At 41.9% G+C, this 14868-nt stretch overlaps 1 protein-coding gene across 6 annotated transcripts in view; it reads right to left on the reverse strand.

Moving 5' to 3' along the window:
• Positions 1-14868, reverse strand: part of EPHB1 (EPH receptor B1) — a 334021-nt gene that overhangs the window by 50651 nt on the left and 268502 nt on the right. For 3 of the 6 annotated variants that reach the window (XM_033150122.1, XM_033150120.1, XM_033150123.1), the window contains exons 6-9: positions 9729-9910; positions 5544-5706; positions 1975-2083; positions 1095-1159 (exon numbers count right to left, since the gene is read on the reverse strand). In XM_033150122.1, the coding sequence (XP_033006013.1) occupies positions 1095-1159; positions 1975-2083; positions 5544-5706; positions 9729-9910 (519 nt within the window). The remainder of the gene's footprint in view (positions 1-1094; positions 1160-1974; positions 2084-5543; positions 5707-9728; positions 9911-14868) is intronic. The other 3 variants (XM_033150121.1, XM_033150125.1, XM_033150124.1) reach the window with 1 other exon arrangement.

Consider the following 14868-nt stretch of genomic DNA (forward strand, 5'->3'; position numbering starts at 1 on the left):
TTTCATGAGAGCTCCGTTTGCATTCTGGGAAGGATCTGGATATGATCTGTTTACTAAACAGCTGATGAAAAGCCATATGCCTATATTTCACTGTGACTAATCAATCTATGCATTTCAAAAGGAGGAAGTTGGAAAAATCAGGCACTTTATAGAATGTGTGTGTGGGGGGGGGGGAGTGTTTGTTTATCGATTCCCTCCAAGACCTTGCCTTTGCTCATCAATCTAACTATAGCAAGCAAAAAGGCACTTGCTCTTTACAGTAATCTGTGACAAACTCCCATTTCTGCTGAGCCGAGGTCTATGTGTAGGCCTGTCTCCTAGGACTCATGTGTAAAAGGGCTGATGACAAGCGCATACTACAAGTAACTGGCTGACAAGCAAGTGCTGCATACATTTCAGCTTCTCATTTTTCCTAAAACACGCATTCGTAAAAATAATAATTGCAGAACCTGTTTCAACATCTGACTAAACAAAAGCCAGGAGGTACAAAGGCTGAGGATTTCCTCCAGTGCTTTTTGAAGCCTTACGTTCTCCCTGTTTCCTTGCTGCCTTTTAAAAAATTTGCTCTGCAGAGTATCTCCTAAGAAAACCCCCACTTTCATCTTCCAGGACAATACTTGTTCTAGATTCTGCCAAAATATTCATAAGCAGCCTTCTCTACATTTCACTTGTTCAGGCCAGAACTCATACAGAGTCTCTGATATCACAGTGATTCTCTATAGATCTACCTTGAAATGATCCCTTCTCCCTTCCTCAGTTATCTCAGTGCTGTCCATCTCTCTTGCCATTCCTTCCACATGTCTCTCACTCAGAGTTCAGTCTGCTCACCTTTTTCTTACTTCCAAGTTAGACCACAAAGCTTGAAGATGCCTTCAAAATGTAGGGTTTTGTTTTTGTTTTGTTTTTTTAAATGCATTTTGTTGTTTAATTTTGATATCTAGGTAGTAAACTGCCTTGGGATGAATTTTATTATCAAAAGGTGGTGAATAAATTTAGTAAACAAATAAATCTAATTGACATTTCTCAACCCTGCCCCAACAAAAAAACAGTTACGTGGAATTGCCCGAACTTTCCTGGCTTCTCCCGCCACTCACCTCGACCAGTGCTGTAGTGTTGTAACTTATCACTGTATACTGCCTCTTTGCTGTAAGCTCGCTTCCTAGGAAAATGAAAAAGAAGATGCCATTCAATGGGTGTCCAAGGCTGTAAAGACAGACCACTTTGTCCTTATTCACTGCACCTTTGTGGCCAAATATGGAATTAACATATCAGGACTGGCTCAAGGACTGGAGCTGCCTGAGGCGAGGGACAAAATCGCACTGCATCCTTTCCATGTGCGTGACCAGGCAGACAGTTGAATCTTACTTCAACATTGGTGACACTGCAGCATTCCCCACAGCACCTGAGAGCAGTAGAGCAGCTTAGAGGGCACAGCTCTGTCCTCCAACACCTCATCACCAGTCCCCATCATCCGGCATCTGTCACCAGAGGCAACCTCCCTAATAGTCAGAGCTGGCCCTGCAAACCACAAATTGAGTTTTCTACCAGAAACTCCTCAGGAGAGTGTATTTTGGTAGGCCTGTGTGCATCAAGCTCAGGACCAATAATGGAAAGCAGCAGGTACTTGGAAAGGAGCTTTCTCAGGGAGAGTGTCATTAAATGCAGAGACTGACGTAGCTCGTGTTGTTGTTGTTTAAATCTGGCACCCTCCGTAAGAGAATACATGCAAGATTCTGCCCCGTGTCTTAGCAATAGAACATTCGCCCCTTCAAAGAAGGTGGTGTGCTTAAGCTACGCAAACAAAAATATCCATTAGCACCGCGCTTCTTATGTAACCATTACAGATCAATTGTTAGCTCCTTGATTCCATTCATCCAGCGCTGCTCTGCAGTAAATGTGTGTGTTTCCACAATCTCCTTCAGGAAGATTCAGCCTTTGGAATGAAAGCGAAATTTATAAGGTGGCAAATGGTACCTGCTGCAAACAATTGAAATAGCCACTAAGGAGACAATAAAGACGACCCCTGCTGCTGCAGACCCGGCAATCAATGGCAGTTGTTCTCTCAGTTCTGACTTGTAGTCATCTGGAAAAGAAAAGACATTTGTAACATTCTTGTCTGCTCATAAAGGCTTTTGCTGCTAATAGCAAATCTCTATTATTTATTTACCACCTTTGTATGCCACTCTTTCTACCAGGAATTCAGGATGGGTTACATAGGTGACCCAAAGAAGCACAGATCCTGGTTGAAGGCCAAGACCCCTGGAGTCCCATGCATAACAGGGATTGTAAGAATGCTAACTGGCAAGAGCCAGCTTTTTCCATTTCTATATTAGAAGGGCTCTCAGATCCTGAACTCTGCAGTTTGGCAAGTTGAGTGTTGAGGGGTATGGAAGAGAAGCACTTAATAATGGTTCAGTTCACATGGAACACCAAATCATTTTTCGTACTACAAGAAAAAGCCTGGAAGGAGCCTTAGACATTTATATTTCTTCTTCCATCTCCATACTTCCCTTGCAGACTCAGGGAACCAAATTACTTTTTGGTTGTTGTTGTTTTGCAAACCTTAGTTTGCCATTACATCAGAACATGCAAACTCTGGCTTATGTTTGCCCTGCAACCAAGGACCTAATCCAGGGAAAGGATACCCTTTGCAGTGCCTTCTGGCATTCTTAATAAGTTGATCAGATAGGGAGAACTCTGTATTTGTTCAGTCCTTACCACAATGGATCTGCACATCAATTACCATTTTTATTTTTATTAAAATTATTGTTCATCTTCTGATAATTCTGTCCCTAAGTCCTATCAGCTTAGAATGAATTCACACAAATGGAAATATTTCACACTTCCTTTTAATTTTCTTCCTCTCGTTTTGCAGCTAATTGCTGGTAACCTGTTTTATCTCCTGCTTGATGCTTAAATCCTGTGCAAAATCTCATTTAACAATCAATTATTATTTAATAACATACAATATCCATTCTTGCTAGATTTCAATTAGCTGCTTCTATTTCAGACACAGCATTCTCCTTGTCTGCCTAATTGTAAGTATTGGAGGAAATCATTTTTTAAAATGTCCATCAGTTATGTGCTGTGTGTATGTGCTCCCCATACCCTTCCTCAATTAAAACTTCTGGACACTAGACAAGGAGGCATTTGCAAGTGACTTTGCTAGACTTTGAAAGAACCTCTTAAAAGTGCTCCATGGAGGGAGCCACCTGAATGGGGTGGGGGTGGGAATTGCTTGCTGATCATTAGCTATGCTGAGAATATATTACTGAAAAGAATATATTTTGTTACAAGCAAAGTAAGATTTGTCTAAGCAGGCATCATCAAAAAGTCTCATAGTCACCCCCACCCCACCTACCTCCCCGTCCCACCCACTCCTTCCCCCCTTTCTTTTCTAATGTCTCACCAACACTGACTTATAAAAATGTTATATGGAAAAAATTGAGAGAGACATTGTACTACCTTTGAAAATCTTTAATAAAAACATATTTTAAAAAAGTCTCATATATATATGTGTCTCCCCTGAGGTTTGAGCTAGAACTTGAACAATTCTTCAAAATATAATTAACCAAACTTGTTGGTTTTTCAATCTTTAGGTTCTGAGAAAATTAATTGTGCACATTTAAAACTGAACCTTGTCCACTTCTACAGATAGTCAAGACTTTTGTGCTTGATGCACTATAGGTATCACATGTGTGTTTAAGCTGTGTATATACAGCAGTGAGTTGCTGGTTCAGTGACACATGTCAACACCCTTCATGTCAGTGTGTATATACATTTCAAACCAATTTGTCTCCCTAACAGGTTACAATTTTAGTATGTACTTCGGATGTACACTTTAAAAATGCAACGGGCAACCCATTCTTAGTGAAAAACTATGAGACTAAAAGGGATGCGGGTGGCGCTGTGGTCTAAACCACAGAGCCTAGGGTTTGCCGATCAGAAGGTTGGCAGTTCAAATCCCTGTGACGGGGTGAGCTCCCGTTGCTCGGTCCCTGCTCCTGCCAACCTAGCAGTTTGAAAGCACATCCAAGTGCAAGTAGATAAATAGGTACTGCTCTGGCGGGAAGGTAAACAGCGTTTCTGTATGCTGCTCTGGTTCGCCAGAAGTGGCTTAGTCATGCTGGCCACATGACCCAGAAGCTGTACGCTGGCTCCCTCGGCCAGTAACGCAAGATGAGCACTGCAATCCCAGAGTCAGACATGACTGGAGGAGTCCCTTTACCTTTACCTTTACCCTTTATGTGAGGTGCTTTAATCCTGATGAACTGAGAGTGGCTGTCAATTGTAGACAAATCTTGAACACTAATACTTATTTAGTATGGTAATAATAGAAAACAGGACCATAGAACTTTATCACGGTTCCTAATCATTCTGATTGGGTTAATTTCCTGTTTTCCATACCTGCACACGGCTGTGGTCATGAGCTTATATGTTTACAGTTCATTCTAGAGAAAGCAAGTCTAAGTTTTCAAATCCCTGCATGCTAATTCTTGCGGGCTATTGGGGCCAAAGTAGTGGCCATGTTTGACAGAAAACCCTCAGTGGTGGAGAAAGATGATGCCTCTGGTCTGATTCCACAGTGGCGATGAGTGCCAAGGAAGATACTTTGCATACACTTGGAGAGCTATTCTTTGTCACAGAGTTCTTCCAATTATGCACAATTTCCTCCGGACTTCTACTAGGCCTGCTTTTTGGAAGAAGGTCCCATACATTCTCTAGTGCAGAGAGAGAAAGGACTGGCCACCGGAGTAAATTCAGGAGTGCATATGTATACTCTCTTTTATACACTTTTAATTGGCTGCTTGTTGGTAGAGTGTTGGGATACCATGCTTAAGTAAACAGATTGAATCTACCAACATTAAACTACTGTACACAGGCCTGTCTCTGTTTCTTCTGAAATCCAAAAATGAACTTGTGACTGTTGCAGTTAGACCTTGGAAGGTGGCGCAGTGTTACACAATCAAAGGATATTGGCAAATAAAGTCAGGCTCTGAATGTTTACATTCAGTTTATTTCTCAACGTCCTATAACTTCAAACAAAATCTAATTTTGTTATACTGTAACATGTGCTTATTTCCTAGAACTGCAGATTTACATGTTGGGTGTGAACAATGAGAGATAGCACACCCCACCACACTCATGTATAAATCCTATATTATGCAGAATACTACCCACTGCTGGATACAGAATACTGGGCCACTACTCTGACCAACAGAGTCCAATCTGATCCCTCCCTAGCTTGCATGCAAACACTGAAAACCCATTCATATGCAGTTGGGTGGGGAATCACTTACATGGCCAGGTCAAAAACAGAGATAAGAGATTTCAGTCAGATTAATCCTCCAGCTGGCAATTAATCAAACATCTCTCTAAATCACCAGTTTCTCTCCACACTGCCCCACTGGGAGGCAAGGGTTTGGAGAGACAAGTTGATTTAATCCAATTATAGCTTAGAGGCTCGACAGAGTGCAACCTCCTTCCCCCTGTTCCTTTCTCTGTTCCCTCCCTGCTCCCCCTCCTTTTTTTGTCACACTTACCATCCGTTAAGGTTTGGAAGCACATTTTCCCACTGTATTTCCCATAGCCAGCCACTGTCCGAGCCCGAACCTGTACCACATACACCATCCCTGGTCGCAGCCCATCAATTCGTGCCGTGTTGGTCTGGCTCTTGGCCATGGAGGAATTGTACTCATTGTGGTCCTTCAGGGAACAGCAAATAGAAAAAAGAAACATATTAGTAAAAGTCATATTTTGGGGATCTTATTTCCAAGGTGTACTTTTGTGCCAACGGCTTCTGAAAGTCAAGATGGCAACAAAAGGCAACATCAAACATCTTCCTTGTATTTCTCCCTCAACATGCAACCACTGACATTTGGCAAGCTTCCTGTTAGGCCTGGTGCATGGAAAGCAGTGGGCTGATGATGTTTTGTAATCACAGCAACATACTGACTTCCACTGACCCCTTTTCAATAACAATGGTATGACGCACCATTTACACGTAATCAAAAAGGCAGATCTTCCCAATATTGTTCACTCCATTAAAAAATGATGAAATGAACATACAGTGGTGCCTCAGGTTACAAACACTTCGGGTTACAAACTCTGCTAACCCAAAAGTAGTACCTTGGGTTGTGAACTTTGCCTCAGGATGAGAACGAAAATTGCACACCCGCGGCACGGCGGCAACAGGAGAACCCATTAGCAAAAGTGCGCCTCAGGTTAAGAACAGTTTTGGGTTAAGAACGGACCTACGGAACAAATTAAGTTCGTAACCCGAGGTACCACTGTACCTGTATCTGTAGGGGGTTCACAAACTTTTAAAACAAGCAAGCAAGCAAGCAAGCAAACAAACAAACAAAAAGACCTCACCAAATAGTGAAGGCTTATAGGGGAGCGAGTTACAGCACAGATCACTGATTCTATCACAAAAGGTAGCAAAGAGGTACCTGCAACAGTTGGGCAATCCAGTAGTGGACATTGTGGTGGAGAAGCACCACTCACCTGACCTCTGGTCAGTGGCATCACTGCTACTTCTTGGGAGGTGGAGAAGGGAGGTGACCACAATGCAAGCACACTGGCAGGAGCCCCAGATCGACTCCGCTGGTGCATTTGTACTGTGCCAACTTCAGTACCACCTTGGCTCCCCTTCGCTACCTCCCAGGAAACAGCAGTGATATGACAGAGACCAGGCAAATGGCAGTGCCGCACCACACTATTTGCTACTGCTGTAACCAAATTCCCCACTTCTTGAGAAAGGTACAATATACTGCATGGTGAACGCATTTTCAGAAAATGTGGTAACCTTGCAAAAGAAAAGCAACTTGGAGTGAAGGTGATTTGCTGGGTAAAAAAATGGGTAACATTTATTGTACAAAAAGTTGGAGAGGCTTTCCATTCTTAGTACCCACTATACTTAATCTAGCTAGCCTACCATCTCTCTCAAATGGGCAGCGATTGTAGCTGAATTTAGGCATGCGTGCTCCTCACTTGCAGGAATATAAATATGAAGTGGTAACTTATATGTGAAAAACAACCAACTACAATCAAACACAAAACATCCTTCCTCAAACTCAACCCTTTACAGACTACAGTGGTGCCTCGCAAGATGAAATTAATTCGTTCCGTGAGTGCTGTTGTACATCGGAAATTTCGTCTTGCGAAGCACAGTCGGAGGAAGTGGGGTTTGATGGGGGGAAAATCACAAAACGTTTTCATTTTGCGAGTCGCGGTCACAGGGAAATTCGTCTTGCGAGTCACCCTTTCGTTAGCGAATGCCTTTCTTCTAGCGAGTTTTTCGTCTAGCGAGGCATTCGTCTTGCGAGGTACCACTGTATGCAGTGCACACACTGCATCAAGCATTGTATTTCTGAGCAATTTGACATGTACGTGCAAATGAAAGTCTGTGACTCCTGCTTGCACTCTCAAATATATTGATATATGATAACTAAAATTGGAGATTTGGAATAAAAATTGAACATCAGAATTCAAACACAACTGTTGTATCCTAAATATCTTTCTATTAAATCGCTGGACGCCATGTTTTTCCTCTCTCAAAAGTGGTGGCATGACCTATAGTATAATATATGATACTATAATATATGATTTGGCTGTTAGGCTTTTATCAAGCCTTGCTGAAAACTTGTGACTCAAAAACAGAGTGTTAGCATTTCATCAAATTCTCCTTCCAGTCCCTGCCTTTTGCCCCAGCTCTGTGTGGTGTGTGTGGGATGATGTAAATGAGATTCCAGTTAAACAGCCCACTCCAACACAGTGGGTCGGTCTGTGAAGTGCGCATCAGGCACAGAGAGCCGTCACTATCCATTGTCTCTGTGACAATGGGGCCTGGAGAAATAATGCAACTCTATCCAATTTCGTGGCCTGGAGATTGTCATATGCTATTTCTTACACTTCCGTTCCCAGATATTCATCTGACAGATAGAAAACTGAAGGTGAAAATCAGTAAGTTGCCCAAGGCTACCATAGTGCCCAGTGCTTGAATTTGGGACTCCCTGGTGTCCAATTCCAATTTGCTTAGGGTGGTGAGATGGAAAAAGAGGACAAGTTGCTGGCACTTCAATAGTTGTATAGAAGAGGGAATTTCAGCAGGTGTAGTTGATGCGACGAGTGGAGCTGCATGTCCTCTTTTTCATCTGACCACCCTGTGTTCAGCTTGACACTCAATTATCAAGACCCTATGTAGCTATAGCATATCCTCAGTTTTGAATCCAAATCATGAAACTCATTTGCCCTGTCTCCCTTTTTCTTCTGGACTACTTCACTTCCCTCTGAGCAGTCAGATATTTAGACAGGAGGGTCTAATGCAAACATGGAAACTCACTGAGGTCCAAAGCTGCTGCCACCTCCCATTTCTACTCAGGTAGACCTGCACTCATAAACAATACCGTGCATGGTCTGTACAGTATCACCGCAATTGACAAGTGCTTCCTGACAATCTGGCATTTGATATCATTCACTGTACCTCAGGGACTCATGGGCAGAGCAGGTTCTTAGTCCAATCTACAGCAATCTGTGCTGGGTTACATCTATCCAACTTTTACAAGGTAATAAAACAGGAGTCATCTCTGGGATATGAGGGCCTTGAGAGGGAGATAACTTCAGGAGGATAATACAGGCACAGGAGAGTGGCACAGAGTTGGCAAAGCATTCGCTATACATCACCAAGTCTAACTCAGTGTGCAGATTGTCACTCCTAGCAAGCTATTAGTCACTTGAAACAATGATATTTCAATAACATGAGGAAATGAAACAAGTGTACACAGCAAGCAAGCAGAAATCAACGGGGAGTCCCTGCTTTCAGTTAACAATTATTTTCAAGATTTTCTGCAGCAGTGGGGCTGAATGGTTTAGTGACGCTTGGGACAGGAATTCCTTCTCTGCTGCTGCTATATGGTTCAGGCAAGCAACAGGCAACAGAAGCTGAGCTAAGCGGGGTACATTTGATTTAATGTGGGTAGGACTGGAGCCATAGTGAGAATGTAACGATAGGACATGGAGAAGTTCCTAGTAAGCTGTGAAATAATGTACTAAAGCAATTGTGTCCCATGAACTCTTTGTAGCCAGGTGGTACGAAGCCTGGAAGGAGATAGTCCACAGGTGGGAGTGTTGTATGTACGGAAAGAGTTTGTATTGACAATATGATTAGAACCAATTGCGGCTAAGTGAATCTGTCTTTTTTAGTTTCTCATGCATTCCCCATTCTTAAATTCCGTCCTCCACGTTTCTGAATTTGTGATTTGTCATTTTTTACTTTGGTACACATTTATTGGTTGGAGAACAGCACCACAAAATTTGGAGAAGTGTGCATGCCAATGGATTGCTGAATTTTGCTTTGTGTGTAGTTTTAGAAAGTGCAAATTAAGTAGTTTTGCATTAAAATGCTGGAATGTAGAGAAGTAATACAAATTCATTCTGGTGAAGGTCAATATGAAGGACAGCTAACCCCATCTTGCCCACCTCAAATGTTGAAGGTTTGGGCTACAAATCTGTTATAGGTTTTCCAGAAATATTAATACTGAGGAAAGAGCCTACTTCAAAAATCTCACGGCTGTCAGAGAGTGTCTCCCCATTGACTTCAACTAGGCTTTGAATCATGCCAATACTGCATGTTCCACAACATGAAAAAACAACACGAGGGAGTTTAAGACTTCCAAATCAATCATGGCCCATCCCAACTCCCCTTCCTCAAACACATTCAGGCTTACGGTGGATGGTCTTGCGCCCATAGTGCTGCTAATCTCGGGGATGCAGATCCGGCTCACCTTCTCATAGTAACGGATCTCATAGTCCAGGATGATGCCGTTGGGCTGTTCCGGCTGAGGCCATGACAGTGTGATGCTCCTCATGCTGGCACTTACCTGGTGCATGATGGGAACTGTGGAGGGAGCTATGGAGAAAGGAGGGAACAGGAAGTGCAAGAAAAGTGAAAATTAACCTAGGGGAAGGAGGATGAGAGCATTCTGAAGAGGTGGTAGAAATAAAACATCAGGGTGGGATCAGGATGAAGTCAAAGGGGCAGTGAGGGTGAAGGAGGAGAATGAATATTACTTGAAATAATAATACAGACTAATGCAATTACATGCAGTATTTCGACACACAAGAAAAAATACATTTCTGCACTAGAACAATTAGTGTGTAGAATTCTATGTTGACTGCGCAGACCTGTTATGTTTCTTCTTGTTGTTCAGCTGCTCTGTCCACCATCTTGTGGGAAAGCAGTGTACAAATAAACCACTGAATGAATGAATGAATGAATGACCATTAGTTTTTTTATATGTTTCCTATGAGTTGAATGGAAGTTGTACAAGAATAATATTTCAGAGGTGTTTCATCAGGAGCCAGGTAGATTGCACCCTTAGAATGCTATTTCCATAGCTATTTTAAAGCAATATGCAAAATTCCTGCCCACAATACACACCACTTGCTCACTAGGATGTATCCACAACCTGCAAAGAGGGGAGGCCTCCTTTTCTCACAAGAACTGCACAAGCTCATCCTTCTGGATTTCTCATTGTCCCATTCCTCCATCTCATCTATGATCCCTCAGTTTCTGTTCCTCTGCTCTTCTTCCCACAGCTCCCATTTATCTTTGCTTCCTGATGTCTCTCTGACTCTTTAATCAAGACTTGGACCTCTGCCTACTCCAGGTCTCCATTCCTAAGTTTACCTTCCTAAGATATGGTCACAGGTCATATTTCCCTATCCTTTCTCTTGCCCCTTACTGCCTTCCCCAACTTTTCCTCAGCCCCCAACTTTCCTCATGGCCTTTATACACATGACTCTCTGCTTATGCTCCTTCATTCAGTACCTCATGGAATTTACCCTCCTCTCATATTTCTGCTTGTAGGGATCAGTGAATCTGCCAATTTCAGTTTTTCTCAACTTCTCCTTTTTACAATCTTAAATTTATTTCTCCACGTTTCCACCTCAGTCTGCTGTGTTTTTTAAAGCCCTCATGGAACTGTATGAACATTTTAATGCAAATTTATTCTAATATAACTTTTTTTGTATGTAACATTCATAATATATACATTTCTTCAAAGCATTTCCCTCTAATATAATGCATTTTTGTGTTTTATTTTCACAAGTGTGTTCATTTTTGTACAGATTTTTTTACTCGTGAATGGCAGTGCAAAATTTGGAAAAGTGCAAATTTCAAAGGATGCTTGTCATTCAGTTTGTGTATTGTTTCAGAAAGCACAAATTAAGTAGACTTCTCCCTCATCCCTAGTTAACTTCCACTTCTACTCCAGTTACTCCAGCCACTCTGACTAGAGATGGAGGAGGAATCCATTTCAAACAGATTTACACACAGAATTTGGTGATTCCGACCCCATCAAGCTTTGCTCACATTGGACCACCTCTTTATTGAGAGTCCACATGTCTGAGCCACTCAGTTTCCATTTTAAGAAAAAAGCCAGACTAATTAAACACAAATAATAATATATTTACAAAACACGTGACAGAGTCAAGCCCCATGCTAAAAAAAAAGCACATGGATTTCTACTATACTCTGTATAGTCATTATTTGCCAAAGCAATAGTTTAAAAGAGTTGAGCATGAGACTCTTTAAGTTCGAGCCTTACATTTTGCAAAAGATTCCTGCATTACAAGGGATTGGACTAGATGATCCTTGTGATCCCTTTACAATTTTTATTTTCTCTCTCTCTTCCCCCTTCTCGCAAACTTATTAGGCAGGAGGAGAGGCTGCCTGAAAAGAAGCCGGGAAAATCGAGGAATGCAGCCTCAGAAGTGATGTTAGTGTTGACAAAGTATAGACTTAGTCTTTTTGTATTGTTTTCCTATAACTACTTCACGTTCACAGCCCTTTCCTCCCCATCATAGGAAGCCAAATTAAAGATAAATGGAAGCATACTTTTTCCCGTAGCCCAGTGGGGTTAAAGAGGAGCTAATAGACCTCTCTTTCCAATTTAGCTCAGGCTGTGCAGATTATTCGCCATGAAACAACTGGCCTTTCCTAATTTAGAACAGCCGTTCCCAAACGGGTGCCCTCCAGATGTTTTGGACTGTAAATCCCATGATTCCTAGCAAGTACAGAGTAGATGGGAGTGGATGTCCAAAACATATGGAGGGCACCTGGTTGGAGAAGACTTAGAGTACATGCTCTTGGAGAATGCATGCATCAAGAGTCTCACCACTCCCTCCCTTTAGCAAGTGTGCTTACAATGGAGCTTGCTTTCAAAGCAATACTGCCTTCCCCTTGCCATGGTGATAAAGTTTCCTCATATTTAATTGCTGTTTGAAGAACATTATTGCAGCGAGAGGAATGAAATGGGAACAGTCGGTAAATAATAAAGTTTTAATATTTAAAAAGGCTAGTTATTTTTAATTAGAACTTAAAATTCCTCGGGACTCTTTATCAAAGGCAAGCGACACAGGCCCATCTGCAAATGAACAAGCAAATTCGGAAAAAAATATTTTTCACTCCCTATGAAGCCAGCACAACTTGCTCTCCTTAGCCTCCCCATCACATGAACAATGGCAAAGGCACTTCTAAGGCTGCAATGAATTTTTGGAAGGGTTCTTCTTCACAGTGAAATGGGGACAGGCGTGGGGGGGTGTCATATTTTTTTCTAAAAAGAGACAGCAGTGAGGGATTTCTGCTGGGCATTGCTTGGCAGATTGCCCCCTTAAAAGTAGCCAAGAGACCAATCAGTTAAAGGAGACATTCTGTACACACAATCCACCCCTAGCAAGATAGCACGGCGGTCTTGAGGTGCATGTTGCCATCTATAAAATGGCTGTTGCAGCTGATATGCAGCACTATGAATGGTGTGGCTGGACCCTTTGCTCTTGGCAAAGCAATTGTCTAGAAAGGATTGCACGGAAGGTGACTGCAGTGTGGGGGCCCTGCAGTCCTCTGCAGTGTGACCTGCCCTTGACAAGCAGGAGCAATGACAGCCCATTTGTGGGGGAGGGGGGATTGAGAACCCAGTTTTGGCTCCATCTCCACTACCTCATTACATAGCTTACCAAATAATACTTGTGGTTCAGCTTTATTTCACTTGTTCTTTGTCTCTCAACTCAAGATCAATTCAGAAAACAAAAAATAGTGTGTTGAGCAAGGTTTGAATGGGTCTATGTACACCGTCTGGCATTTGGTGAGATAGCTGTATGAACAATTTACCATGGGAAGTTATATTTCAGACTGTTTCAAGTCTGGAAGTTGCAGCTCGTACAAAATGCAATGGGTTGATCAACCTAGCAGCACCACTTAACACCTGAGAGAGTGGCATTGGCTGTCAATATGTGGCCGAACCAAATTCAAGGTGTTTTTGATGAATTGTAAGGCCCCGTACAATTTGGGACTGAAATACTTGAAGAGTCAGCTCCTGCCCCACTCTCCCAATATCAACCAATATCTCCCAAATAAGATCTGCTGTACAGCTACCCAGGAAAGGAACTTCACAATTTTGGCACCCCCATTATGGAACACACTGTCCTTTGATGTATGGCTGCTGACTTTCATGAGTTTTAATCACCAACAGAAAACCCTTCTATTCACATAGGCATTTTCTGGGCAAGAATGCAGTGTTCTTTTCCAATTGTGTTACTATTGCTGTTTTATAGCCGCTATGGTTGCTGTTGGTTTTTATCAGACTTTTCCTTATGATATTTTGGTGACATTCTTTTACTTTTTAAATAGTTTTATTATATACCCACCATGGGATGGCTTGTCAATGAGGGACAGGTTAAAAATATTCCTAAACTACTACTACCACCACTAGTACTCCTACACTATAATAAAAATAATTGTTGCTCTGTGGTGCAGTAACATTCTTAGAGCGTAGTAAAAAATAAGTTGAGTTGTGAGTTGGGACAGATGGAGAAGCAATTATATGACCGCGACATTATGTGGCAAATTCCGCATTGCACACCAATTGATTATGAGAGCCAGTTTGCAATACTCTACTGCAGAAGGTTATATAAAACTTGCAGGCAGGAAGTGGGTGGGGAATAGGGCAGCCATTTAAATCAGTAATACCCAACATGTGTCAATTGGGCTATGCACTAGCCTTGCTTCTTGGTATCTCTTACAGCTCACTGAAAGCATTAACAGTGTGAAACAGCACAAAGACAAATTCTATGTAAAGAAATCACTAAGAAATTGATTGAAAATGAAAATAACAAATCTTGCAATGCCTCTTTATAAACTTATGTATAATGCAACTTCCTCAAGAACACTGTTATGCTATCTGATCTCCAAAAATATATATCCTAGAGCTAGAAAAGATGCAGAAATTGGCAAGCAAAATAATCAAGGGGTTGAAGAACCCTGTGAGAAAAGGCCAAAGCAATCTGGGGGATTTTTAAGTTTAGAAAAATGACAATTAAGGGATCGTGATAGAGGTTTGCATGGTGTGCAGAAAGTGAATAGACTGAACTTTTTATCCCAATAAAATTTTAGACGCCAGTTGCCCACTGATATCAGATTGTCAATAGAACTAGAGCAAACAAAACAAAGTACTTATTCACACAACTCATACTTAGCTTAAGGAATTTGCTACAAGAGGATACAGGAACATAGCATAAGAAGAGTCTTTCTGGTTCAGACCCAAGGTCTATTTAGTCTGTTCAGTAGGCAGCCAGATATCCTTGGGAAGCCCACAAGAAGGACACAAGTGCAATGTTCCCCAGCAACTAGTATTCAGAAACCTACTTCCTCTGATACTGGAGGCAATATAGCTCTTGTGACTAATAGCTGTTGATGAACTTATTCTGTGTGGTGCCTCCACGCTCAGATAGGTTTAATAGATGAATTAGACAAAGGTATAGCAGACAGGTCTATCCACCTTTCTTAGTCATGATGGTCTCCATGTTCAG

Source organism: Lacerta agilis, chromosome 5, assembly GCF_009819535.1.
Source record: "Lacerta agilis isolate rLacAgi1 chromosome 5, rLacAgi1.pri, whole genome shotgun sequence".
Taxonomy (NCBI): Eukaryota; Metazoa; Chordata; class Lepidosauria; order Squamata; family Lacertidae; genus Lacerta; species Lacerta agilis.